The sequence below is a fragment of the Mauremys mutica genome, chromosome 2, assembly GCF_020497125.1.
Source record: "Mauremys mutica isolate MM-2020 ecotype Southern chromosome 2, ASM2049712v1, whole genome shotgun sequence".
NCBI lineage: Eukaryota > Metazoa > Chordata > Testudines > Geoemydidae > Mauremys > Mauremys mutica.
The window spans coordinates 43,559,219-43,586,893 of NC_059073.1; the positions used below are offsets into that span (position 1 = coordinate 43,559,219).

Genomic DNA, 27,675 nt, shown 5'->3' on the forward strand with positions numbered 1-27,675 from the left:
ATAGAGTGAAAATGGATGATATCTTCACCATCTGCTTTGGCAATGTCCCCCTTAACAGCATCATGCATATAGTACAGTGTGTCTGCTGTGTCTCCATCTCCTGCATACATGGATTTTTGGAAAGGATTTACATAAAATTCTTGTTATACAGTCTCCTGTTTTGTTTCTACTTAGTCCATCTGAACACCATAGCGTCAGTGATCAATCCAGCATTTAAGAGACACTATCCTCCTCCAACGATACCACAGCAAACCTGTCCAAGTGTCCTCTTTGACATATCTACCAACTGAGGGCTTGTCTACTTGGGGAGTTTAATTCTCAGTGAGCTACCTTTTGTCGTCAAAACTGTGCAGTTTAGACATGGCCTCACTCATGTTACTGAAGGTTAAACCACCCCCTTCCCATGCAGACAAACCCTGATAAGTCTAAAATGTCCTAATAGTGTTGATATAATAGGTGCGTAGGAATCCACATTATCCAATGCCTATTTTAAAGCACACTAGTAAAGAAGCAAATTGGGACCCACTCCCACTGTTCCTTATATGGCACCATTGTGATGTTAACTCAAGCCATTATATCATTGTTTTCCACTACATTCAATGTGATTTAATTCCATTTATTTTTTCATAGTGAATTTTTAATTCTGTGCCTCCTCTCAAAATGAAACTTCCAGTTATTTGTTCTTTTAAGTTAAATAATGTTATGAGCTAAGTGAAACCTTGTTATGGGCTGAATTAAAACCTCATTCAAATAGATGTGTGAATGAATCCCCCATTCAAAACAGCTGTAAGAGACAGTTACGTGGCTATACCTCAAACAAAAAATTATAGGATCTGCCCAAAAAGTAGGTCCGTTGTGGTGGGTTCGGCTAGGTATTGTGTGAAGAGGTGGGTGCAGAGGGGAGAGAACACACAGAAAACTGCAAAAGAGATAGACTGAAGGAGCATCTGAAATCACAATGGCTAATTAGAAGAAACCTGGGAAGAGGTTTTTGAGCAAGTTGCAAATAGTGCAAGTTGAAAAGAGTGCTCTTGGTGCTGTGAGCAAAAATGGTGCTGTGCCATTTGATGACTTCTGTGTTCAGAGACACAAGGCTTTGTGCATTCTTTGTAAATAAACAAGACTTAAGAGAAAATACCAGACTCCATCTATTTCTACATCCCCCGAGCCCTGAAATTCAACTAGCTGCTTGGGTCAAAAAAGGAGCAAACAGGTGTCAGAGAGGGATCCAGTATCCAGGGAGACAGCTTGTGTGCTGGTATTCCTGTTAACCGAACATGGAACAAATAATGGAAATGCTTGCAAAAATCAAAAACAGCCAGTGGGATTTAAAACAAGAGCTGGTGAATTTTCAAAAGGAATTCAGACAAGACCTGCAACAAAAGCTGGAGATGTCCTGGAAAAGACTCAGAGAGGATTTGTAGGCTGAGATGAGTTCTATGTTGGAGCAGCAACTATGAAGTACCTGGACAGATTAGGAAACCCAGCTGCGGAACACCCAGGCTGGAACAGTAACATGGATTCATGAGGTGACCAGCAAATTATCTCAGTCAGACACCAGAAAAACTGGAGATGAAGCAAGTTTCGGCCAACTTGGAACTTGCTAACAGAGATGAGCTGCAGCCAGGACTTACGGAGCTAAAAACTCAGATACATAAGGAATTCAAAGACTCGATGATCACGGTGGATGGCAGCTACCTGGATGATTAATTGAACCAATCAGAGGACTAGGGTTAGGACTGGACATTAACAACAGTTTTCTACCTCCTTTGTTACTCACAGAGGCCCAGAGGGGAGAGGTCAGGCTGTCCCAGCTGAAATAGTCCAAAATCCCACACACTATCTTTGAGGGAAAAACTCTCTGGGAGGTTATTTGATTCAATTCAATGTTATACAGTAGCTCAAATGAGTGGCTAAGAAGAAGGACAAAAACGGGGTGTTACTAGCAGCCAACTTTGGTGGCCCAGCTCTGATTGTACTGCAGAGCTTACCACCAGAAATGAGACTGAGTTATCCAGATCTGGTGCAAGCTCTTGACATGCAGTTTGGAGTTAGTCATCAATCTAAGCTGCCTGCGGCACAGCTACAAGCTAGAAAGAGAGGACAGAAGAAAACCCACCTGAACTGGCTGAGGACTGGCAGAGACTTGTGCTCCTGTCATACCCAGATACCACCAAGGCCTTTAAGGATAAACTGGCGATAGACAGAGGACAGCAACAAAAATGATAAAAGGTTAAGAAAACTGGGCATGTTTAGTCTTGAGACAAGAAGACTGAGAGGGGACCTGATAACAGTCTTCGAATATGTTAAGAGCTGTTATAAAGAGGATGGCGATCAATTGTTCTCTATGTGCAATGAAGGTAGGAAAACTAGTACTAGGCTTAATCTGCAGCAAGGGAGATTTAGGTTAGATATTAGGAAAAATGTTCTAACTACATGGGTAGTTAAGTTCCGGAGCAGGCTTCCATGGGAGGTTGTGGAATCTTGATCATTGGAAGTTTTTAAGAACAGGTTGGACAAACACCTGTCAGGGTTGGTCTAAGTTTACTGGGGTCTGCCTCAGTGCAGGAGGCTGGACTAGATGGCCTTTTGAGGTCCCTTCTAGCCCTACATTCTATGATTCTAACAGTTCTGTTAAAAGCTCATTTGGACAGTCTGTACCCCTAAGTTCATTCCTTTTACAGACTATGTTAAATTTTTTACAAAGCATACTGTGTGAAGAGTTAGTTGCATTTTACCTTTTACTTCCTTGTAACCAATTCTGACTTCTATGCCTCATTATTTGTAGTCACTTAAAATCTATCTTTCAGTAGTTAATAAATTTGTTTTATTGTTTTATCTAAATCAGTGTTTGAATTGAAGTATTTGGGAAACTTCATTTGAGATAACAAGATTTGTGAATATAATTTTCTATTAATGAAATGACAGAGTTTATATGAGCTTGTATTGTCCAGGAGGGTGCTGGGCAGCACAAGACGCATATTTCTGGGGGAAGTCTGAGACTGGGAGTTTGCTGGTGTTGCCCTGCAATGTAATTCATGGGTGGTTGGCTATAGCACTCATACAGTATAGCTGCGAGTGATTTACATGCTGGATTGTGTGTGAGCAGACCAGGAATGGTTACTCTCACAGTGAAGCAGTGTAAAAGGCACTGTGGGCTGGAGAACTGAGGGGAAACAACCATCAGTCCAGACTGTACCTGAGGTAACATCACACTAGTACTCTGCCACAAGTGTCTAGAGAAAGCCTCCCTCCCAGTTCAGGAAACAAGCTGAAGGGGCAAAGCTTGGAGGTACGAGGACAGCCTCACAGTTTTTGTTTGTGACTGGACAGTTAAACAATAATAATGGGAGTTTGTCTACACAGTGTGCAATAGGATCTGTGATGTGTATAGTCATAGTTGATACATGTTCAATCATAAAAGAGTTATTAGACCAGACATGATAAGAAAATAAGGGAATAGGGGATCCAGAACTGAACTGCCTAATTGGTCTCACATGGAGATAATGACTGGCACAATAGCACCCATCTAAAAATTGGGTTTGACAATTGGATCTTAAATTTAAGCAAGAAGTCTGGGTGGTTGAAATAGTGGATGAGCAAGTAATTGGCTTAGATTCCATTATGGCTGATAACGATGTAATCCATGCCAGGAAAAGTGTCTTACAGAGTCTGTCCTTGGAAATTCCCTTTAAAGATATGGCCCAAGTGAGACGAATGGTTTGTAGATAACTGGTGTGCAGTGAACTAATTGTCCTGCTCCGGGGGCATAAACCATTACAACAGCTACATGCTGTGGTAGCTTTCCAGCCAGGAAAAGATGGGGAGTGGCTGAAACCTGTTCTGAGAGCCAGAGTTTCAGGGGAATCTTAGCTGCTAAAGTTCTTGTGGCTATGAAACAAGAATTAATCCCTGTTTGTTTGCTGAATGTTTCTGACAAGCAGCAAATAGTAAAAAAAAACAAAACAAAAAAAAACTGCAGTTGCAAAATGTCAACCAATGGATCTGTTAAATACTGCTATAGAAGAAAACTGCAAGGGGGAAGGTGAGTTCCCAGAGTTTCTACTGGGCTTGTACCTGAGCAGTGCTGTACACTCAAATAGGGAACAGCAGAACAGTCTAAGAGTTTGTGGTTAAGAATCAGGAGTTGTTCTCCTGAGCCAATAAAAATATAGGTTGTATTACACTGATTCAGCACAAGATTGATACTGTGGGAAATCAACCCATTAAACAGCCACCTCAGCAGTTACCAATAACAAAAAAGGGAAGAGATACTCCAGGCATTGAGGAAATTTATCAGGAAGGCTCATTGTGTGGATAAGAAAAAGGATGGCAGCACCGAATTCTGTGTGGACTATAAAAAATTAAATGAAATCACTTCAAAGGTTTCTTATCCATTACCACAAACAGATGATACCTGGGATGCTGTAGCAGTGTCAGTTTGGTTTTTCACAGTGGATGTTAAAAGTGAGTATTGGCAAGTAGAGGTGGATCCAAACAACAGGGGAAAAACTGCTTTCACAGCAGGACAAGGCTTATGGCTTAAAGTGATGGCTTTTGGCTTGTACAATGCAACAGCCACATTTGAGAGGCTTACAGAGACAGTATTATGTTGCATGCCCCTCTCAGGCTGTTTGTTATACCCAGATGATATCCTGGTACATGCTAAAACCTTTGAACAGGAACTAAAACATTTACAAATGGCCTGTGATAAGCTGAAGGCAGACAATTTGAAACTGAACTCAAAGAAATGTAAGGTATTCCAAAAAAAGGTAATCTACCTCAGGCGCACAATTAGTGAGGAGTGAATATCCACTGACAAAAAGAAAATTGGAGGATGTACAAAGCTGGCCAACTTCCCAGACACTCACAGATGTGCAGAGTTTTATAGGCCTCTGCTCCTGTTCCAGAAAGTCCATTTGTGGGTTTGCCAATATTGCAAAATACTGCATCGGTTGTGTGAGAAAGGGAAACCATTTCAGTGGTCAGCAGAGCAAAATGTATCATTTTGAGAGTTAAAAAAGGCTCTACTGACTGCTCCTGTCTTGGCCTATCTATGTTTCAAAACCCTTTTCATATTTGATACAGATGCTAGTAACTAAAGTTTGGGGGCAGTATTGGCACAACACAAGGGACTTGAGAGGGTGGCAGCTTACTATAGCAAAAATCTAAGGTCTCCTGAGAGAAATTACTGCACCACCAGAAAGGAACTCCTAGCAGTGGTTACAGCTATAGAAAATTTTCATCATTACTTGTATGGAAGGAAGTTTCTGGACAGGACAGGACAGGCTTCCTTGCAATGGCTCATTAGATCCAGGAATCCTGAGGAACAGCCTTGACTGTTGGTTGGAATAACGGCTGGGTTAGATTTCACAGTCAGACAGTGGTTAGGTCATAAGCATGGTAAGGCTGATGCCTTGTCCAAACAGCCTTATTGGGAGGCCAATTGGAAACACTGGCCCAAGTAGGAGAGCAAGGAATTAGTTGCTCAAGGGAATGGATGTGGCTCTCTTTCTTGACTTTTCAGAAGTGCCTATGTTCTTAATTCATCCCTGGAACAATGGGGATGGAGTTGCAGGAATGGACCCCAGAGCAATTAAAACTCTCCCAAAGAAAGAATCCTCATACAGGGATACAGTGTGAGTGGAAAATCAACCGGCAAATGCAGTCAGCCTGGAATATAGTGTCCCCTCACAACACCACAATAAAAGGTTTCTAGTCACACTAGAAAAACTTGGAATTTAAAGTCGAAATATTGTACAGAAGATGGTAGAAACCAGTGGGTGATGGATACAGGCACCAGCGGGTTGTCAGGTACATTGAAAATAAGTTTTGAGGTTATGTCATGAGATCAAAACTGATGGACATTTTGAGATTGCAAAAACCTTAGCCAAGTTAAGGGAGAATTTCTATTGGGTAAAGTGCAGGGAGGATGTAGAAAGGTAGTGCAGGAAATGTGATGCTTACATTGCAAAGAAGGGCACTGGGAGTAGCTCTTTGCAGCAGTATCTTGTGGGGGCACCAATGGAGTGCATTGCCATTCATGTTCTTGGGCCCTTGCCTGAGACAGAGGCAGGCAGTTATTATTTGCTGGTAGCTATGGACTACTTCACAAAATGGCCTGAGACTTACTTAACAGGAAATTAAGAGGCTGCGACAGTAGCAGTAGTTCTAGTGAATTAATTCTTCACCAGATTTAGGGTCCGGGGTGAGGTACTCACTTTGAATCCAAAGTGTTTCAACAGGTTTGAGGGATTCTAGGGAGCCACAAAAAATGCCTTCAGATTCTGCATGTCTGAGGTGTTGCAAAAGGTTCAGTAGGACTTTGGGGTTCAGCTGGTAACCTTTGTAGAACAGTGAAGACGCAATAAATCGACCAGCGAGCGCTCTCCTGTCGACTCCGGTACTCCACCAGAGCGAGAAGCGAAGGAAGAGTCGATGGGGGAGCGTCAGCAGTCGAACTAGTGCAGTGAAGACACCGTGGTAAGTAGATCTAAGTATGTCGACTTCAGCTACATTATTCACATAGCTGAAGTTGCGTAACTTAGACTGATCCCCCGCTCGCCCAGCATAGACCAGGTCTTAGCTATGCCGATATAAGCTTTCCCGAGTAGACCAGGCCACAGAAAACTGAAAAAAATGACAGAGAGTGAGGGACAGACTGAAGGAGCAACTGAAATCATAATGACTGTCTCTGGAAGAAACCCGGGGAGAGGTTTTGGGGCCTGGGGTGCAGCCTGAAAAGAGTGCTCTTGGTGCTGAAGCAAAAGAAGCTATTTCCTGCTATTTAATTCCTGCATTCAGAAACACCGGACTTTGTACTTCTTTGTCAATAAATAAAACTATATCAGAGAAAATACCAGACTCCATTAACTTCTGCTTCCAACTAGAACATCAATGGAGTCCTGAAATTCTACTAGCACTAAGTTCAAAAAAGGGGCAACAATAACATCATAAACACACTGGCAGGAATTTTATTGCAAGACATGTATTCTGAAAAAACCTGCTGTCATGGTAGAACAAAAACTTTAAACACATTTTTCTTCATCAATTTCTTGGCTTTGCATTGCAGGTTTAAGCATTGTTGAGATTAACTACTACCAAATAAGGGATCACAAAACACAGATAAAAATCAGGAGTTAGTTATATGATTACAGGGTTAGCTTCCTACAAAATGTTTATATTTTGAAAATTGTTGGCTCCAAGACAATTTTATGAAGTTATCCTTCATGTCATGCAATCCTTTGAAGAGACAACTGTGCACAGCTAATATGGAAATAATATTATGTGATATTTTCCTCCTAAATACCAATCCTCAAAAAGAGTTTTATAATTTTATTTAGCATCATCAAAAATAGCTAGTGATGGCATTTAAAATGTCCTTGATCCCATACAGTAAATAATACTTGGCTGAAAACATTTTAGATCGTACTCACCATTAAAATGTTATATATCTGTGCTTCCAAAGAGAGTTCTCTCTTTACTAGCTTATTCATTACATTTCAGTGCATTATACAACATGCAAAGAAACAGAAATATAAAGGGTAAATTAAATGGATTAATATTGCCAATGTGTATGGATTGCTCACTCCATAGCAGATATCCTTATGAAATATTTGCTTCATAACAGCTTTGTGACATGGCATGGTAGATCATGTAAAGTACATGCAGAGCTTATCATACCCCTTAACTTTTGACCTTCAGATGAGAAGTCCCTATCATTTTTCCCTTTTGCAAGCCAAATGAATGTCTGAGTCAGAGAGTTACATTAACAAACCAATGGAAGCTAAGCACAAGAGGATGGAACTTTCTTTAAAAGGATTATATTAAAACACAGAGTATTTCACAACATCTGGGATATAAAGTAGTGCCTATGTATCTGCAGGCAGAACTGGACTCTATACGTTTAGTTAGACGAAGAGTCTGACATTTTGAAAATCTAGTATTCTCAGTCAAAAAAGCAAATACTGTAACAGATTATTTTATTACATTATTTACCTTGTGTAACTGGTAGTACTGCTCAGCACCCACCCCTCCTGGTTCTTCCGCCGTCCACAGCACCAACCGCAGAGTTCTTTTGGGGCGGAGCCCTAAGACATACAAAATTAAATATGGCTTTTAGTCCCAAATGTTCTATTTGTCTAAACAATTCATGTGTTGGCCTCCATTTCCCCAGGGCAGCTGCATATGGATTTCCATCAGACACCCACCTCTGCTCTATGACCTCAACAAAACAGTGAGCGTTAGTACTTTTACTGCTGCAGAGTAGAAGATGTATAGCTGGGGCCACTATTAGTGCGGTAGCAGCTGTGTGTTACAGCCATCTCTACAGGCCTGAACAACAGACTCTCCACAGTCACTTCCTTACCCAAGCCTCTTACAGGGCAACATGTGCTACTGCCCCTGCCATGCCTGAAGTAAATCAACTAACCAAACCGCTTTCAGCGGACTTGCTGGTAAGGATCCTCAGTACCTTCACCTTAATTGAAGATATGCTATTAGATTTGTATGAGAAACTCTAAGGGTTTTAAGTACTAAAGGACAGTAGGATATAATTTTGCTATTCATTATACATTACTAATAGCAGAGAGAGCTGTACTTTAGATCCTTACACACAACAAGCTGTTGAGCATATGCAAAGCTTTTTAAAGCAAGGCAAGTGCAGGGCAATATCAGCCGAAGGAGAAAAGTAGGGTCTATACTGCAAAAGAGTTTATTTCTGTAACAGATCCGGGCAGGTATAAATTCTGGTCTTTGATTTATGGTTAATTAATTCAGTTAATTAACAACAAGGAGTCTGGTGGCACCTTAAATACTAACAGATTTATTTGGGCATAAGCTTTTGTGGGTAAAAAAACCTCACTTCAGATGCATGGAAGGAAAATTACAAATGCAGGCATTATATAATGACACATGAAGAGACAGGAGTTACCTCACAAGTGGAGAACCAGTGTCCACAGGGCCAATTCGATCAGGGTGGATGTAGTCTACTCCCAATAATAGATGAAGAGGTGTCAATTCCAGGAGAGGCAAAGCTGCTTTTGAATGAGCCAGCCACTCCCAGACCCTATTCAAGCCCAAATTAATGGTGTTAAATTTGCAAATAAATTTTAGTTCTGCTGTTTCTCTTTGAAGTCAATTTCTCAAGTTTTTTTGCTCAAGTATAGCTACTTTTAAATCTGTTATAGAATGTCCTGGGAGATTGAAGTGTTCTCCTACTGGCTTTTGTATGTTAATTAAATCTGGTAAATCAGTTCATGAAAAAGTATATTTATTCTGTGCATCAACATTTAACACTTTTTTAAAAAATGCTTAGGGCTCCCATACAGTATAATTTTTAAGAATGGTCAAGAAAAGATGGGCATAGGGTGAAGCCAGTTGTGAAAAAGTTATGGGAATGTAGTCATGCACATCTCTGTCATTAATTATAACCACCACCACCCAATTTTCCCCACCTGAAAGAAATCAGGAATATAATAGAAACAAAATATTCAAAATATGAAAAACTTACACTTATTATTCTGTAATTCAGCAAGTACAAACAATAGAATCCAGTAATTAAAACTAAATTTTCTAAATGCAAGTCATCTGACTCTAAATGCAGGAGAACGCTCGTTTTCTAAAAAAAACCTCCCCCCCCCACTCCCATCCCAACAGTTTGCTGCTCCACTTCTAAGTAATTACAACACAGGATTAGTATCCTTCCTATTTCAAATCAGCCAGATGACCAATGATGACATATTATGATAATAATATAGATATCGCATTGAAGTTAGCAAGACTTGCCACAAAATAACCAAACTTGGCAGCAGCTTGGTTAATAAAAAAGGCTGCTCTAAGATCAGGGGCGGCTCCAGACACCAGCACGCCAAGCGCGGGAGGGTCGCCGGGAGGGCGGCAGGCGGCTCCGGTGGACCTCCCGCAGGTGTGCCTGCAGAGGGTCCGCTGGAGCCACGGGACCAGCGGACCCTCCGCAGGCACGCCTGCGGGAGGTCCACCGGAGCCACGGGATTGGCGACCGGCAGAGTGCCCCCCGCGACATGCCACCCTGCTTGGGGCGGCTAAATGTCTAGAGCCACCCCTGTCTAAGACATAAATCATGTTCCGGCCCCAAACCCACATCAGAAGAGAGTGTGTCACTTTCCAGATGGTGCTAAAGATTAAGGCTTAAGTGACAATTAGACAGGATTTGCTGCCATTTTATGCATTCCAGAAGTGGCTAGAGATTACTTAAATATTTTAGGCCACCTTTGTTAAACATTAAGCTTGATGATCGAGATCTTGATGAAGCTATGATTTTATCAAATTAACAAGGCTAACCTTTGAGCAGAGATTATCACCCTCAAAAAACAACTCAAAAGGAAATTAATAAAAAAAAGTTGGGTTACGAGTCACAAACACAAAAAAGAAAGAAATCTAAATTTAATTCTGACACACAAAGTCGTTAATTTGTTGTGCTACTGATATTACAGGTTTCTCATTGCAGGTCAGTCCATGGTTTTACATACAATGTCTAAAATCCTGATGCCACTGAAACCAATGGCAACTTTGCCCATATATGTTCCATAACCAAAGTATAACTGACTAAGTCAAAATGCATCAAACTTTATGTTTGAATTCCTGGTTCTTGCTAGCTTGTGTCACAACTTACTGTTATTTAAACTTTGTGTGTGTGTATGAAAGATTGAGATCAATAGTGCAAAGTACTAAATTCCCTAAAGTAAATACTTTCCCACCACAGATTAGAAATGTAAACCAACTATTCATATGGAAGGTTGGCAATTAATGGTACAGTCGAGTCTAACAAAAATAGGGTCTGATAGGTAGTCAGATAAGTTCTTTTAGAGAATTCATAATACAGTTTAAAAGGTTGTATTCACATTCAAAATGTCAAAATTATTCTGCCTTCACACTGAAGAAAGGATCAATTTATTTAAAGTCCATAACACTGGGCCATATTCAAAGGCAATTTAAATGATGGTGTAAGTCACACAAGGTATGCAAGTAGGTTGAAGAACGGTTGTAAGTGGATGTAAGAGGTAAAGTAATGTAAGTTGCATTGATATAGTATTCGGTGGGTGTGTAAAATGAAGGGGCAGAAGGCAGGAAAAGCCTTTTTCTTATACAATCCTGTTAGTTGCTATTACTGCTGTTGCCCCATCCCTTCTGGCGTTTTCACCTATGTGCTATGTTCGTTTTGCACACCTTGGGTCAGATCCTGCACTTGCCCCTTATGTGAGTTAATTACATTGGTGGGGAGAGCATACTGATCTTTCTCCCTCTCTTGCACAGCGAGCATAAGGGCCAGGCAGAATCAGAGGCAGAAGTCAGCTGCACCTAATAAAAAAGCATATCAGCAGATGTACAGGCTGCGTGCCTGGGAACTCTGGAAGCCAGGATGTCTCCCAGGGCTCCCTCTGGGGCACTGCAGCTCCACCACCGCCAAAGGGCTCAGCCTAAATGGAACACTTGAGTCTCCACTGAATACCAAACTGGTGCAAATTACACTACATGACCACTTATCCCACTGTTTAAGCCACTGCTGTATTTGTTACAGAAATTTCCATGGAGCTGCACTTGCTTACACCAGCTTCAAGTCTGGCCCGCTTTCAAATTTAACATTTTTTCCCCATTAGTAGCCTACAGTCTGCTTTTATGAAGTACATTTACGTACCTGAAACAAGATACAAAATGGCCCTGTACAGCACATTACATTGTTGTTATTCATTAAATCCGTACTGCATCCTATATGTTGTTCAGGTTTGTAGGGTGATCAGGTTTCATTAGACACAAGAGATTCACTGGATCACACTAGCATTTAAAGCCCTGACAGGAAACTTGAGACATCTTTGAAAAATGCCTGATGCCAATACAAGAGGAAAATCTAAATTCTCTGTGTAGAAAACACAAAAAGAAATATACAACTACATGCTTAGTTAACAGAAGCCTCAGAATTAGATTGCCAAATGCATTAGTAAGATTTGTGTATGTTCTGGCACTGATCTGGTTTCCATAAATATAATTAAATGATACACTAAATATGATTTCCTATAAGGGTTCTCACTGTGATATTAATAAGGAGGTGTTTTCATACTTCTTTTCTCCTGACTCTACTCATTTACAATGGTTTAAGTTAGGAAAAACTCCACTCATCACTGGTTTGAATTAGTTATGCAAGATAATAATCTTACATAGCAAAAAGTCTGTCTCTCTAACACCAGCCTACTATTTGCATCTGTGTCCAATCATCACTCTATTATTCCCCAGAGTTGACATCTCTGTTCTCCTTGTCTAATGGTTTGTATCTAGTAGTTTGAGGGCCCATTTATTTTCTCCCAAACACATGGTGCCAAGGATTCAACACTGTTAATAAATATGCTGTACATGGTGCTATTCTTCTAATTCAAACAGCCTACTACCAACAATTTAAATTAAGTGCCTGATGCACATCTGATGGAAGCTCCTATCTATTTATAGTTGGCAAATGACAGTGGCCCATTAAAAAAGGAATCCTTTGATCCTGGGTAAGAGTTTAGAATCTGAAGTTGAACACAAACCTCTTGCTCACAACCAGTTAAAAATTCATTTCAGGTGCAGGAAGGCTGGGAAACTATCCCTTTTAAGAGAAAAATCTATTCACATTACAATAGCATTCACTGGATTGAATGATAAATTTAGCAGAATAGATAGACAATATTAAACTAAGTTATACATCATATACAATTCTTTTGGATGGCAAGCCCATACCCAATAACAAAAACAGAAGCTTTTCATTGACAGTCAATAGAACTAAGCACCCTAAGTGTTTTTGGACATCCCACCCATTCTGATTTAAAAAGTCTCTTCGTACAATTATGCAGAAAATTAGCTAGTGGGAGAAAGAAAGATTTTTTTCTTCAAAATTAAGGGAGAAATATAAAGGGTTATTTAAAACCATTAAAAAGAGAAAGAACTTCGTGGAAAAACACATTTACGTATTCCTATCCTTTAAAGCCCAACTTTGGTATACCAATATCCTAGATAAGTTAAAAATGTGAAAGGAATATAGCTTTTTGGGTTGGAAAATGTGGCATGCATGTATTTTTAAAGTAGATCATACAAGTTGCTTTGTTTGTTGTTGCTTTTGCTTTGTTTGTCTGGGTTATTTTATTATATTTTATTTTCATAATGTTCAGGCCCAAAAGAAAGAGTAGACAGTGTTGGAGCAGATATTAGTGATGGGAATTTAGTAAAGATGCAGTGAATTCTGAAGATGGTTTGAAGGAAGAGACTGAGGATTCTTGGACCTCAGGAACAAGGAAGGCTGTTGCAATCGTATGGGTTAACTAGAAAAGCAGCACAGAGTCATGAGTGGGAAAACTCCACCAAAGGTGTAGTTGGCAGAATGTAGGGGAGAAGAAGAAAAAAAGGAGGAAGTGAAAACTGAGATATAAGCAGTGCTGAGGAGAGCTCTGGAAGTGAGGACAAAGTTGAAATGTGATTTGGGAAGAGTCCAGTGAAGGGATTATAATGTGTGTGTTTGGTGAGAGAGAGGAAATTACCCTGTCAGAGTGACAGGACAGGAAGATTATTTCAGCTGAGCATTTTGGATACACTTCAGAAAAGAGGCGGGAAAGGAGGAGGCAGAACATGAGATAAGGAAGGTACATGGAGTAGGGACAGAGCAGGAGGGTTGGATTTTAGAAGTCATGTAGAGGAGGAAGGGAAACTGCATTTGGTTACAGTGTGAATGTGGGAGGAGAAGGACAAGGAGAAACTGAGATTACTCCAAAGGCCGTGAGCTGAGTGGCAGGCAGAGACAGAGAGGGAACCATGAATTTGTCATTTGTTATAGAGAACAAGGGGACCAGAGATAGGGGAAGGTTTAGGAAGGAATCATGGGAAGCTTACTTTTGACACGTTTAGTTTAGGAAAGTGATGGGATATGCAAGAGGAAATGTTAGACAGGCAGCTGGAGATTCAAGACTGGACAGGACAAAGGAGTTGATTTGTGAGTAATCTGTAATCATGGCCAGTGGCAGATTAGCCATTGGGCCAATGGAGCCTGTGCCCAGGGGCCCCAGCCAATTGGGGCACCCCTGCGCCCTGACCTGCTCCGTCTGCCCAGCACTCCCTGGCAGGAATGCTGGGTGGACGGAGCAGAGCAAGCCCTTGCACCCCGACCCCTCTCCCTGGCAGCAGTGCTGGGGTTGGGGGTGGGGGGGAAGACTGCAGGCGGAAAGGGTCGGGAGGAGCCCCCACTTGCTCTGGCCAGGACTCCACAAAACTGTAATCCACCCCTGATCATGGTAGCTAAAGCCATGTGAATGAGGTCACCTAGGGAAGGGGCCTATTGGAAGAGAAGTAGGGAGCCAAGGACAGAGCCCTGAGATCTCACCTGAAGAGAAGGACATTGAATGAAAATGGTGGGAAGAGCCAGGACAATGGAGTCGTTGAAACTAATGCTTATTTAAGATGCTCTTTGTACAGTGACTACAGGGCCAGGTTAAATGAGTGTTACAGAGCAATATACCGAGTAGTTGTGCCTTCCTGTATCTGGGGTTTTAAATAGAGAACTGATTAGTGCAGTGCCCCAACAGCAATACAATTCACACCCTCAAATACAATCTATTACTCTCTCTTCCTGACTAGTAACCAGTGTAAATTTAAAACAAAATCCCCAAAGTAAAAAAATTCACATAAAAGACCAAAGTGCTATTTCAGCCACCTCCCTGCCCCTATGGAAGATCCAGGTCTCTGAGCAACCAGCAACAAGCAGAGAGACATTCTCCACCTGTAGTGTTCATTTTTTTCTGCTTGAGTAATCTAATTTGGGGACTCCCTTCCTCTCTTTCAGCAGCAAATTATTAGAAATACAGGAAAACATTGTAAAAGTCTTGTAGAGCAGAAAATACCATGTCCTCTCACTCTCATTCTGACACTTTACAAAGTGTGGCTTGGATGTTAAAGTACAGTAGTCTCAGCTCTGCCTCTGGCCTCTGATGTACTTTATGTTTTGGAAAAGTAGATTGGAAAACCAGCGATTTAATGCTCAGTCCGCACTGCCTTTATCTTCCCTCAGTCTTGATGACACAGACACCTGTCTAGTGCTAGGCTAGGCGATACTGAAAATATATAAATTAAAATAAAACCCACGAGAACAAGATGATGCAGTGACCTCATTCTGAATGGTTCTTTGCATTTCAGTAGCTCCATTGGGTTTTGCACTTGGAAAAGGCTGAAATTCCCTCTGGCACCAAGCTTTTAAGACATTTTAAAAAAAATATAAATAAAGAGCCATTCTTTATCTTGAAGCTAGTGAGTACACTTGAGTTTGCAGCGAAGAGGAAGCCAACAGGAGAAAGGACAATAAGCTTATAGGGGTCTGTTTGCTTAAATTTACCAAAGCAGCAATATACTTTATGGCAGGACCACAAATATAATCATTCTTTTAGTATAGTGTACTAACATGAGAAGTAAATACTCTGGTATTTTCTAGATGTGCAGTTCAGCTTGGATGTTAAAATGAAAGCATGACGTTACTTTCCACATTTAAAGTAAGAGCAGCGCAGGGAAATATATTTCCTATTTAGCAGATTCAAAAGTTACTTTCTCCTTATATAAAAAGCAGTCACATACCAAAAGATGCAACTTTTGGAGGGAGAGTCTATCAGAACAAGGAGGTAATATCAAGGATGCAGATATTTTAATTAAAAAGTAACTACTGTAAAAGGTGACAACATTGCTTTAATTTCTTTCACAACATGATAGCCTACCTCTCATACAGCAAACTACTGCAAATCCTCAATTATGATCAATGCAGGAACATTTTAAAATTTAAAAGTAAGTTAAAAATGACATTCAAATGACTTTTAATTAAAATTATGTGAGGTGAACCAGAATATTGCACTAACAGAAAAGGAATTACTTCAGTAAGAAGCATTTTATAATAGATAGCTTCAGTACTCATGTATTAAGCCAGTGAATATGGAACAGAGAAATGTGAATTGATACATGGGCTACAGCAAATGGAAGAGAAATCTATTTTACGTAATACTTCCTGACTTACAGTTTTCCAGACACATTAGTCAAGGCCATAACTCAGGAAACAGTTTCAATTACAATTTTAAAAAGTCTTAAAGGGACACTGTCAACTCTCATTCTTGTGAGATCCAAACATTTTAATATAGATAGAACCTTGCAGTTCATGCCCATGATGTTTTTAAAACATTCTTTTCAAGTGTAGTTCTCTCTGGCTTTGTCCACACTAGGAAACAGGAGTTTAGTTTTACCAGTGCTGACCATGGTTTGTCCTTGTTAACATTTACAGCAGGGTGGGCAAACTACGCCCGCAAGCCGTTTTAAGCTGGCCTGTGAGCCACATCACGTGGCTCAGCCCCACTCTGGCACTCCGGCTGCAGCACTGGGCTGGGGGCCGCACCACGTGGCTCGGCCCCGCTCTGGCTGGGGCGCTGGACCGGGAGCCGCACCACAGAGTTTGGCTCTGCTCCAGCACTCTGGCCAGGGCGGGGCCTGAACCAGGTGGCTCCCAAAAGCCATAGCATGGCCCCACTCCAGCTCTCATGCGCTCCAATGGGAGCTGCAGAGGTGGTGCCTGTCAATGGGGCAGCAGGCAGAGCTGCCTGGCCGTGCCTCCACGTAGGAGCTGGAAAAGGGACATGCCACTGCTTCCAGGAACCGCTTCAGGTAAGCACCGCTCGGAGCCTGCAACCCCTGAGCCTCTCCCCACCCCCAAACCCCCTGCCCAGGGCCGGCTCCAGACCCCAGCGCGCCAAGCGCGCGCTTGGGGCGGCATTTTGCCGGCAGGGCGGCAGCCGGCTCCGGCGGACCTTCCGCAGTCATGCCTGCGGGAGGTCCACCAGAGCCGCGGGACCAGCGGACCCTCCGCAGGCATGTCTGCAAGAGGTCCCCCGGAGCCGCGGAACTGGCGACCGCCAGAGTGCGCCCCATGGCGCGCTGCCCTGCTTGGGGCGGCGGGATTCCTAGAGCTGCCCCTGCCCCTGCCCCAGCCCCTCCCACTCTCCAAACGCCTCTATCCCAGCCCGGAGCACCCTCCTGAACCTCAAACCTCTCATCCTCAGCCCCACCCTGGAGCCCACTCCCTCAGCCGGAACCTGCACTCCTTCTGCACCCCTGCCCCAGCCCTGATCCCCTTCCTGACCTCCAAACCCCTTGGTTCCAGCCCAGAGCACCGTCCTACACCCCAAACTCTTCATCACCAGCCCCAACTCAGAGCCCGCACCCCCTCCTGCACCCCAATCCTCATTTTGTGAGCATTCACGGCCTGTCATACAATTTTTATTCCCCGATGTGGCCCTCAGGCCAAAAAGTTTGCCCACCCCTGATTTACAGCTAAGCCAATTGCTGAAACTGTGCTATTTCTCATCGTACACATGGTCTCTCACATGTATATATATTCCACCCATCACTGAAGTTTGTGTGGGTCACACAGCCAGTGAATGCATGCAAGCTTTATACGCAGGGATCCTAGTTTTCTGTGATAAAAAACCAAAATTGTCTGATTAAAAAAAAACCCAAACACATAAAAATCCATGTTTTCCACGATTAAAATGAAATGCTGAACTTTAGTTCCCTAGCCACACTATATATATAAGTATCAGTTGAACACATTTTATTGATATATTTACAATTTTTAAGCAAGTTCAAAGCCTACCAGTGCCATCAATCATTATAATAAAATAAAATTAATAGAACTGCAATTTGTATTTGTCTACCTTCAAACGTAATTTACAGCCTTGCTGCATAGAGTGCAGAACAGCACATTACCATCAATGTGAAATTAGTCCTTGCCAAACTCAGCGATACGGTCTTTAGGGGTGATTTTTAAAGTTTTTGGCACCTTTTCATAACTTTAATTACTCGTGTTTGGAGGCTGAAGTGAAATTTGAGATGCATTAAAACACAAACCCCTAAAGGCTGTTGAGTAACCTCTATACACCGGAAGCACTTAGCCTCTCTGTGCCTCAGCTCCCCATCTGTAAAATGGGGATAACAGCACTGCTGTGGTGCACAGGGTGCTGTGAGGATAAATACATTGAAGGTTGTGAGGCACTCAGATACTGTGGTGATGGGGGCCATAAAAATACCTAACAGATAGATGTTATTATTTCATGGGCTCTCATTAAGAGGTGCAGAGATACCTGGTTTACTTAGCAAATACTTTCAGAAAGTATATACAGTTAAAAGCTGCTTCAAGGATATGACAAACAGCACTTAACCTCATACTTAGAGCTCACTCAACTGTTCTGTTATGAAGCTAGCCCCTCTTTTAAGTTTAGGAAACTGTTCACAAACCGATACAATTTTCTTTCAATATTTGTGTGAGGCCAGTGGATTCACAACTACTTGACACTGATCCTTTGGCCATTCCCTAAACATTTTTTTAAATCTTACCCCCAGGAATTTGGTAACTCAACTGTTTCAGTTTTACCAGTCCTTCCACCTTCCCTTTCCCTAAAAAAAACAAAAAATAAAAGACCAACCTGGAGCTAACAAGCAAATCAGCCAAACACATACACACAATGAACAGCAGAGAATTTCTTTATAAAAATACAGACCTTTCCCATACGTAGCACATATAATTAGTGACAACAGCAGATGCAAAACCACAACTGTATCATAGCTAGGTACTGTTAGATCAATGGAAAAGTCTACATAGTGGTTATTACGCAAACAACTTGTAATAGAGTCAATGAAACTCTATTTTATGAAACTCGTTTTAACAGAATCAACAGCGCGTAACAGCTCCATTATATAATCTAAAATTCATAACCCAAAATGCTCACCTCCCTTTACAACAGTCTCACTTTGCCATTGGTATTGGAAAGCTAGCTTTTATACTCATACATATGATAATTTACCAAAACCAACAAAGCAATGCTGAGATATAGCTTTCTATATCTAGAGAGAGAACCGAGACAGCACATTAGGAGACCCACAGTAAGCAATAGAACTTATGAATGTGAACACAGACAAGTCAAACTATGCAGTGATTTTATGTCCTCTCTGGACTAGACTGAGATCACGAACTCATTTCATTGGGATCCAAGCCGGATATGAAGGCAGGTCTTTACGGTTCAAAATGCAGTGTTTGAACTCACTGTTCTATAGCTAGCCCCAAATTTAAACCATACTTGGTGTGTTTGCTTCTAAACAAAGCTCAGCTTGGTTCACTAATTTATTTGTCACATCATTTATGCATATAGAATTTTGCTGTCATTTATTGCGGAATATTCTGTTCTGTGCATCTGAATTTGTAAATCTTGCATTAACAAACCATCATGGGAAGATCAAATGCACACTGTGTTGGTGTAACAAGAACTTATGTAACGGCAAACCAGAATAGAGGTCACCAGCAAAGACTCTAATAATTCTCAGCTGAGAAAAATAGGCCTTTGCCACAGGTTTTACAGTAAACATATAGGCCACCCAACCTACTAGCCGTGGAAATCAAATATTTCAACAAGGAGTGAGCGATGCATTTCATTCTTGCATCAAAGGAAACCCACTGAACAAAAGTTATACGATGTCACTAAGAACTTGCCCTTAGCAGATACAAAACAGTACACTCTGAAGGGCAAAGTCAGCAAATAAGAAACTTTTTGGGGTGGGGGGTGGGGGGACTATACATGATTTTTCAAGAATCATACAAAAGAAGACAAAAAACAATTTGAAAGCAACTAAGAATTCCCCCATAGAAAAACTGAAAATTATTTTACCCTTCCTTCTCCCCAAAAAACAAAATCAAAAAACAAAAAATCCCAAAAGCCACAAGCTAAATTACTTTTAGTCACAGACTTTACTCTATTTAAATCTACTCAGTCTGCAGCCAGGAAAACAAGAGGGAAGGGTTTCAAATAAGCAAAATGAAAGATGCATTTATTTATTTATAGAAGTGTCTGGCACTTGTCATCGTTGTAGTATATGAGTGGCTAATAGCATAACAGAACACTTAACATCCTTCTCCCCCATAAAGAGCTCAGCATGGAGTGATGAGCTTTTCAAGTATACATACTCTTGTCTTTAGAACTATGGAACGTTAAAAGCCTCACAGGCAAGGCTGGAGGTTAAACTGAGCCATAGTTGAGGATCATGGGGGCTGGTTTTATTTTTAAACAAACATTTAGATGATTTGGAACTATCACCTACTTTGTGTGTGTACCATCGAGCATAGAAACAGGACAGTTGTGAAGACAACTGTGGCCAGTTACTCACGAATAATTGGTCATTTGTTCACTGCACTCTTTAAAAATTACTTAAAGCTGCACTCTACAGAAAGTGTACACAATCTGATGGGTTAGAGCCTCAGATAAGCTTAACTTGGGACTTAGACACCTAAATAAGAATGGTAGAAGATGCTTAAGTGCTCTGCTGAATTGAGGTCAAAATGCAGAAGTGTTTTACACAAGCCAGTTTTCACAGTTGTGATGCTATAGACCTTTTATGGCCTAACTTTGAGGGAATCCTAAAGTACAGACAGTCAAAAACTGGTATAATTACATCGCTTGTGCACGTTCACACAACGCTCCTTCTGTTGGCGGAGCATGTCCACAGTTGGTACTCTAACATCGACAGAGAGCAGTGCACTGTGGGTAGCTTCTTTATGTTCGCATGGCAGTGATGCGTGTCCTGTTCATAGCCCTTATCCAACAAGCAAGAGAAAAGCTGACTGTAGGTACCGAAGTTCTTACGGCTGGAGCAGAGCTGGGACTGCACAGCCTCTTCTCCCCACAGTGCCAGCAGATCCAACAACTCAGGTGTGCTCCAAGTGGGAGAGCGTTTGCTGTGTGGAGCCACCACAGTCAGCTGGGAAGATGCGATGTGAGCTGTCCACGCTGCACAAACAGGAAGTGGAATTTAAAAAATTCCTGGGCCTTTAAGTTGGGGGGGGGAGGAGGGGGCCAATGCCTGCATACCTGACTGTGCGGCAGTGGAGTTCAAACTTCTGATCAGAGTGGTCAGGATGAGCATTGTGGGACACCTCATGGAGGCCAATTATAGTGACATCACCAAGCACAGTGTCTACACAGACACTTTGTCAATATAACTTTGCCACAAAAAGCTCAGTGCTTCTCGTTTTATTTTGTTGGCAAAGTAGGAGAGTTTTGTTGGCAGAAGGAGCATTGCAGCGTGTACACCTCTGCTGTTTTGTCGATGAACGCTGAATTTTGTCAACAAAACTGTATAGTGTATACAATGCCTAAGTACCTTTCCCAGACCTGAGGAAGAGCTCTGTGTAGCTCAAAAGCTTGTCTCTCTGACCCACAGAAGTTGATCCAATAAAATATATTATTTCACCAACCTTGTCTCTTTAATACCCTGGCACTGACATAGCTACAACAACACTGTAAAGCACTACAGGGTTTCTCTCTGGGAGACTGTCAATAGTTCCTTCTCCATTTTTTACTGACTTTCCCAAAGCTTAGTGTCCAGGACAATCACAGCCAGACCCCATGAATGTTGTTCCTTCACTTTACCAGCGGCGGGACTGTAGGTTTTACTGTTCAAAATGTATCCCTCCCCCCACTTAAATGGTGCATACACAGTTAGAAAATTGTATTCTAATTATTTGAGCTGTCAAGCCAACAATATACAGCCCATAGAGTGTCCTTATTCTAACATACATTTATTTACAAACTTTCATTACATTTTGGCGTTGGCTATGAATGTTCAAAGCACTCTTTATGCACTCTTTTTTTTGTTTTGGGAAGGTGACTAATTTGTTCAGTCTTCTGATGAAGAGGGAAATCTTTAGGAATATTTTTCTGGATGGTGAATATTTGTGCTCAGAATGGTGGAGCTGATGACTATCTTCAGTTTAAAAAAAATTACACCGAGAGTCTTGGAAGTCTTAAACATTAGAACATTTCTTTAAATAAATATTTACCAAGATCCTTAATAAGAGATAATGCTTCCCATGATATAAATGCTCCACCACCATCATCCATGGCTCCTTGCCCAACATCCCAGCTGTCCAGATGTCCGCTGACCAGTACAACCTAAAATGCAATTAGAAAAGGACATTTATATGAAAATATCAAACTAGAAAAGTCATACAAGGTGCTTCTACCTATTGTGCTACAAACATTCATAGGGTAGATATGCCCCATGTTGTCTAAAGATTTTCATAAATCTTTCATAGTTCTGCTTTTTAGTTTAAAACAAGCTTAAATCGAGGACCATAATACTTGCCATACTGGCTCAGACCATTGGTTTAATCAAGTCTGGTATCCTGCATCTGCTAGTGACTAATAACTAGTAACTAATGCTAAGTGAAAGGTTTAGTCCCTCCTGCATGCCTAGCAATCTTTAGTGATCAGTTTAAACTCTTAAGCATGAAAAGCATGATTAACTTTATTTTAGGATGTATAACTAGTAAATATGTACTTAGATTGTAGGGTCCCCCAGGCAGAGACAGTCATTTTATAACATGTTTGTGCAATGCTAAGCACAGTGAGGCCATGGTCTACGACTGGAATCCCTCTCTACATGTTACCACAATATAAATCACCACCACCCATCTACTCCCACCACCACACCAACTTCCAGCACCATGTAGTTTATAATTACACTAATTAAATGGACATTTTAAAATAGATAATATAGGAGTTTAGAGTTTTAGGAAGACACTTACATTATTATAAGTACCGATTAATATTTGTCAATACTATCCAGTTCTTTCTGATCCTCATAACTAAAGTATTTAATTCTAATATACTGTGGCTGTGAATGTCTTAGGTTGGCTACACACTGCAGGTGAAATCTACCCTACACAAAGCCTGAGTAACTGCTATGAGCAGGAGACAATTGCTTTCAAATATTTCAACTGAAAAAAGATATTCACCGACATATTTAGAGATACGGTATGCAATACATGTGGTGACACTGACCATCAAAAACAGTCTCGAGAGTCTCTGGTATGCAGACTTCATGAACTAATACTGTAGCTAGACTGACATAGGTTCATTACTGTCCATTGGATCAGTGATATGCAAACTCAGAAGATTTTAGAGAAGAGATGTAAGGGCTCTGAAAGAGATGTTAACTGTCTAGAATGTCAAAAATTGTCTGTGCCACAACTTTAAAATGGCCATAGCATTTTAACCAGCAATTGGTTTTGGAAAGATAAATATTTACTCCTGGGAAATATAACTTCCGGCTGAAGTGAATTGAGGGCAAGTTTAAAAACATATTGAAAACGGAGTTTATAATAGATTTAATGCCTTAACTTCAGCAGTGAAAGAATGCCTCACTAACACTGAATGATGTTCCCTGGCAACAATCTCTACACAAGAGTCTGATAGGGAATTACTTCTCATTCCTGTGAAATAACACATATAGCAACAGCAGGAAACTTTGAATCACACAATGGTGTAATCCCTCATGGGATTACAGAATCCAATCAAAAAGCATCTCTCCCAGCTTCAGAACATTACATCGAAACAGACTAAGGTTCAAATGGATTGAGAAAGTCAGAGTATTTTATGGATGAGCTTTTACTTATATTAATACCAAGAATAATTAAGTAAATGCAACCAGTGTATGTCTAAGAAATTTTACAGTATACAACTGACTGTATACCAACCCACTTCTACAGGAACCACTGTTATGGATAGTCCCTCTAGGAATGATCTCTTCACTGTTCAATGGTTATACACATGCACACACTTTTATTTTGATTTGTAAAATATATTGTAAAAGGTGACCAAAGCTCTAGGCACTTTTTACATAAGTTACAAAAAAATTATAGCAACTCAAGCTACAAGCCAACCTCCACTGAGAGCCCCTCCAACCAAACAACCCCCAGGACTCTCACAAAAACACTATGCCCATCCTGATATATGCCCATCCAGACATATGGGTAAGGGTTACAGATGGAAACAGTTCTGCAGGGAGTTCCCTTTTAAAATAATATGGCAGTCATTTGAAGCATCCTAGGGATCTGTGGATGCATTTGTGGACTAAGGTAGTTCAGGCTATCAAGGATGTATGATAAATGAATTTGTCACATGGCTTTCCAATTTGTCACATAGCTGTCACCTCCACAGATGTGCTACATACCTTGTATATGTACATCCATATAAAGATTTTTTAAATGTGCACCAAATTTCCATATATAACTGCCTGCTGGTGCAGATAGAACATAAACATGATACAATGATCTAAGTAATTTATTCAGTTTCACTAACAGAGAAACCACAAACATCTGTGTAAAATAGCACTGGGCTACATGTGCCAATTCTATAAAGATATTTTTAGGATTAGATAAATTTCCATGCAACATGACAGTCTGAGCTTCGGCTTTTCTGCAGTTTCACCATGAAGGAACTGTCTTTCTATCTCAGAATCCTTATAAAGGGCAGTAGGGAAAGAAAAATGAAACACAGGAAACATTTTAAAGGTAATAATAGGAGATATACCAATCTCCTAGAACTGGAAGGGACCTTGAAAGGTCACTGAGTCCAGCCCCCTGCCTTCACTAGCAGGACCAATTTTTGCCCCAGATCCCTAAGTGGCCCCCTCAAGGATTGAACTCACAACCCTGGGTTTAGCAGGCCAATGCTCAAACCACTGAGCTATCCCCCCACTTATTCTATTTTCTTGTAGGCCAGCACTGTTGACTGATACCAGATGCCTATCAGTCAGATACTGAATTCCTATAAATCAGGCTGCACTTAATATGAAAGCTAGGCAGAATCGCTATTTACCCATACATCTATCAGAGCATGCTCCTTTTCCACGTCTGAGTGCTTTATGCCACTACAAAACAATTCTCCATGCCATATTTGCTCAGATCTGCTCGAGTCATTATGCAAAAATTGTACACAAGGAAAATGTCAACATCTCCAGTAGGAAGACAAGGTAGAAGCTTCCATTACGTGAGCCACTTTCAGACTCTTCTCAAGAAACCCTCTCTTGACACTGATACTCTTCCCAATTACCATCTTGTCTCAAATCTTTCATTTTTGAGCAAAGTGTCTCCAACAGTTGTGGTGAAGGGACTCTGCTGTTACCTGGAGTCATTATTATAGGCAGTGCGGGTAACTATGCCTAAAGTTAAGGTTGCTCAATCACTTGGCATGAAATTTTCCATGCCTTGTGTCTGCTTCAGGCTGCATTTTTTTTTAATTTCAGCTAAAAGTGCTCAGCAGTTTCTTAGAATGAGGTGAGGGGAAAATCTATTGTTTTGCCCATAATGAATTATTCTTACAGTTTAATTAAAAAGCTCTAGAGCCTCCATGGTTTTGAACAGAGGCTTGACATTAGGCAGGGGAGGGAGAGTGGCCTGATATCAGGGATGTGCCTTTTGCTGCCCCCATGAAAACTTCAGTTGACACATGCTCAGTAAAGACTTGTTAGAGTTGGAAAGCTAAATTTTCCAAAGATTCCATCTGCATTGAGCATCCTCCAGTATGGAGCTGCAGGACTTTCCTTGCAATGGCTGGTGTGGCACCCTGACTGAAATGCAGTGGGTTGACTAGATGAGGAGAGAGCATGTATGGGGTGCCTGGGATGAGGAGCCAAAGGTGGAGGTGGGGCAGGAAGGACATGGACAGACAGGTCTGTAACTAAGTTCCCTTTAAGCCATGTGGCCACCCAGCAGTCTATCAAGTGCCATGCATTTCAGGTGCCCCTCCCCACACTGCCACACTGCTCCTGCCCTCTGCCTTGGAGCTACTGGCCAGCTGCTCCCGGGAGCCTCCTGCTTGCTTTGCAGAGTGGAGGGGGAGGGGAGTGCTGATGTCTGGATGCCCCCCTACCCCCACCCACCCTCTGCCCTTGTACCCCATCTCTGCAGAACAGGGAAGGGGGACATGATAGGGTTCAGGAGTGGGATGGAGGGAGCTTGCTGGCTGTTGCTGCTTGTCTGAACAAGCAGGCTTCAGACTGGTGAGTGCCAATCTACTTAAAAGGGCAGCATACTTAAAAGGGGCAACGTGTCTCTCTCCCCCTCGCTCACACACACACACACACACACACACACACACACACACACACACAGTCTCTCTCACACTCACCTCCCAACACATACTTGTATTGTTGTTGTTCTTACTTCTTGATATGTCTTGCAATGCACATATATTCTCTGTAATTTTATTCTTTCAGAGTGTGTTATTTTAGTTTCTGGACTGGTCTATGCATTTCATAATTTTTATTTCTCTCTTACGCTTAAATGTAGTTCTTTGAGTAGTGAGTTCTAAAATGCCTAACTTGTCCTGGCTGGAGTAATTATCCCTATGATAACTTTTTAAAAATATATATATTATATCTAGGTTTTTTGTTTCTACTGGTGGCGCACATCCGTACATTACCTTGATATTGGTGCACATAACAAAATTTGTTCCGCACATGGATGGAAAAAATTAGAGGGAACTGTTAAGATATAGATATTCAGGCCTGTCTGTAAAGGCCTATACTTTAAGAATTTAGGTATTCATTTATCATTTAGCTAGTTATAGAGGTATAAAAGAAAGAATCAAAATCACTGTCTGTCTGTGTAAGGGCCTTCTCTCACTGTGAGTCTGAGGCCCTGTTCTTAAACTAAGGCCTTTGGCTAAGCAACAAAGGCAGTCATAAGCTGGGAAGCGTATGGTCACATCCTCACATTCCAAACTAGTCACACTGAAATAAGGCAATCTGGGGCCGTTAGAAAGGTGATCCAACCTATCACCTCCAGATAAAGGGAAGAGCCTAGAAGATGTAAAAGGATAATTTAGTTTGATAGTTTTCTGTTTGGTAAGAACTGACTTATCAATAGACACAGCAGGGAAACCCTTATGTCTTTATAGATGTAGTTGTGAAATCCTCACTTCTGTATTGTTTTGTCATTATAGTTCCCACTTTGCTATTGTTTATTTGCAGGGTCTCTGTCTGGTTCTGTGATTGTTTCTGTCTGCTGTATAATTAATTTTGCTGGGTATAAACTAATTAAGGTGGTGGGATATAATTGGTTAGCTAATCTTGTTACAATATGCTAGGATTGGTTAGATAAATTTCAGTAAAATGATTGGTTAAGGCACTGCTGAGAATATTACTATATAAATTAGGGGCAAACAGGAAGTAAGTTGGGATTTGAAAATAAGGAAAAAGGAACTTGGATTTAAGCTTGCTGGAAGTTCACCCCAATAAACATTGAATTATTTGCACCTTCGGACTTCGGGTATTGTTGCTCTCTTCATGCAAGAAGGACCAGGAAAGTGAGAGGGTGCAGGAATAAGCCCTCTAACAGGAACATTAGTCTGTAACCATTAGAGGTTACTCCTCTCAGAACCTGGAATAGAACTCAAGAGTTGCAAGTCTCTGCATGCCTCTGTTGTCAGCAAATAGACTGTGCCAATAGGTTTCATAACTATCTCTCATCTCCCCTTAGCAGCTGATCCATATACTCACTCAACTACTGCTATCAGTGACTCTCTTACCTTAAGAGGCAGAGGTCTGTGCTGTGAATCTAAAAGATTCTAATCATGTTAGTGTATCATCTTGGAGTCAATGGATAAAATCTGTGTTTTTTTCAGTTTGCTTTTAAAAAAAAAAACCCTAAGAAATTAGATACCAAAAGCTACATTAGAAGAATGTTATAGTTGAAAAGTCAATCACTCATAACTTAGGATGTACCAGAATTAAGGTTGCTTGTATAACATTAATTGTTGGTCC

The 27,675-nt window shown here is 41.2% G+C and overlaps 1 protein-coding gene across 1 annotated transcript in view; it reads right to left on the reverse strand.

Moving 5' to 3' along the window:
* The window catches only part of CPQ (carboxypeptidase Q), a 228,991-nt gene that overhangs the window by 57,018 nt on the left and 144,298 nt on the right, over positions 1-27,675 (reverse strand). Inside the window, exons 5-6 of the mRNA XM_045008096.1 lie at positions 21,908-22,019; positions 7,999-8,090 (exon numbers count right to left, since the gene is read on the reverse strand). Of these exons, the coding sequence (XP_044864031.1) occupies positions 7,999-8,090; positions 21,908-22,019 (204 nt within the window). The remainder of the gene's footprint in view (positions 1-7,998; positions 8,091-21,907; positions 22,020-27,675) is intronic.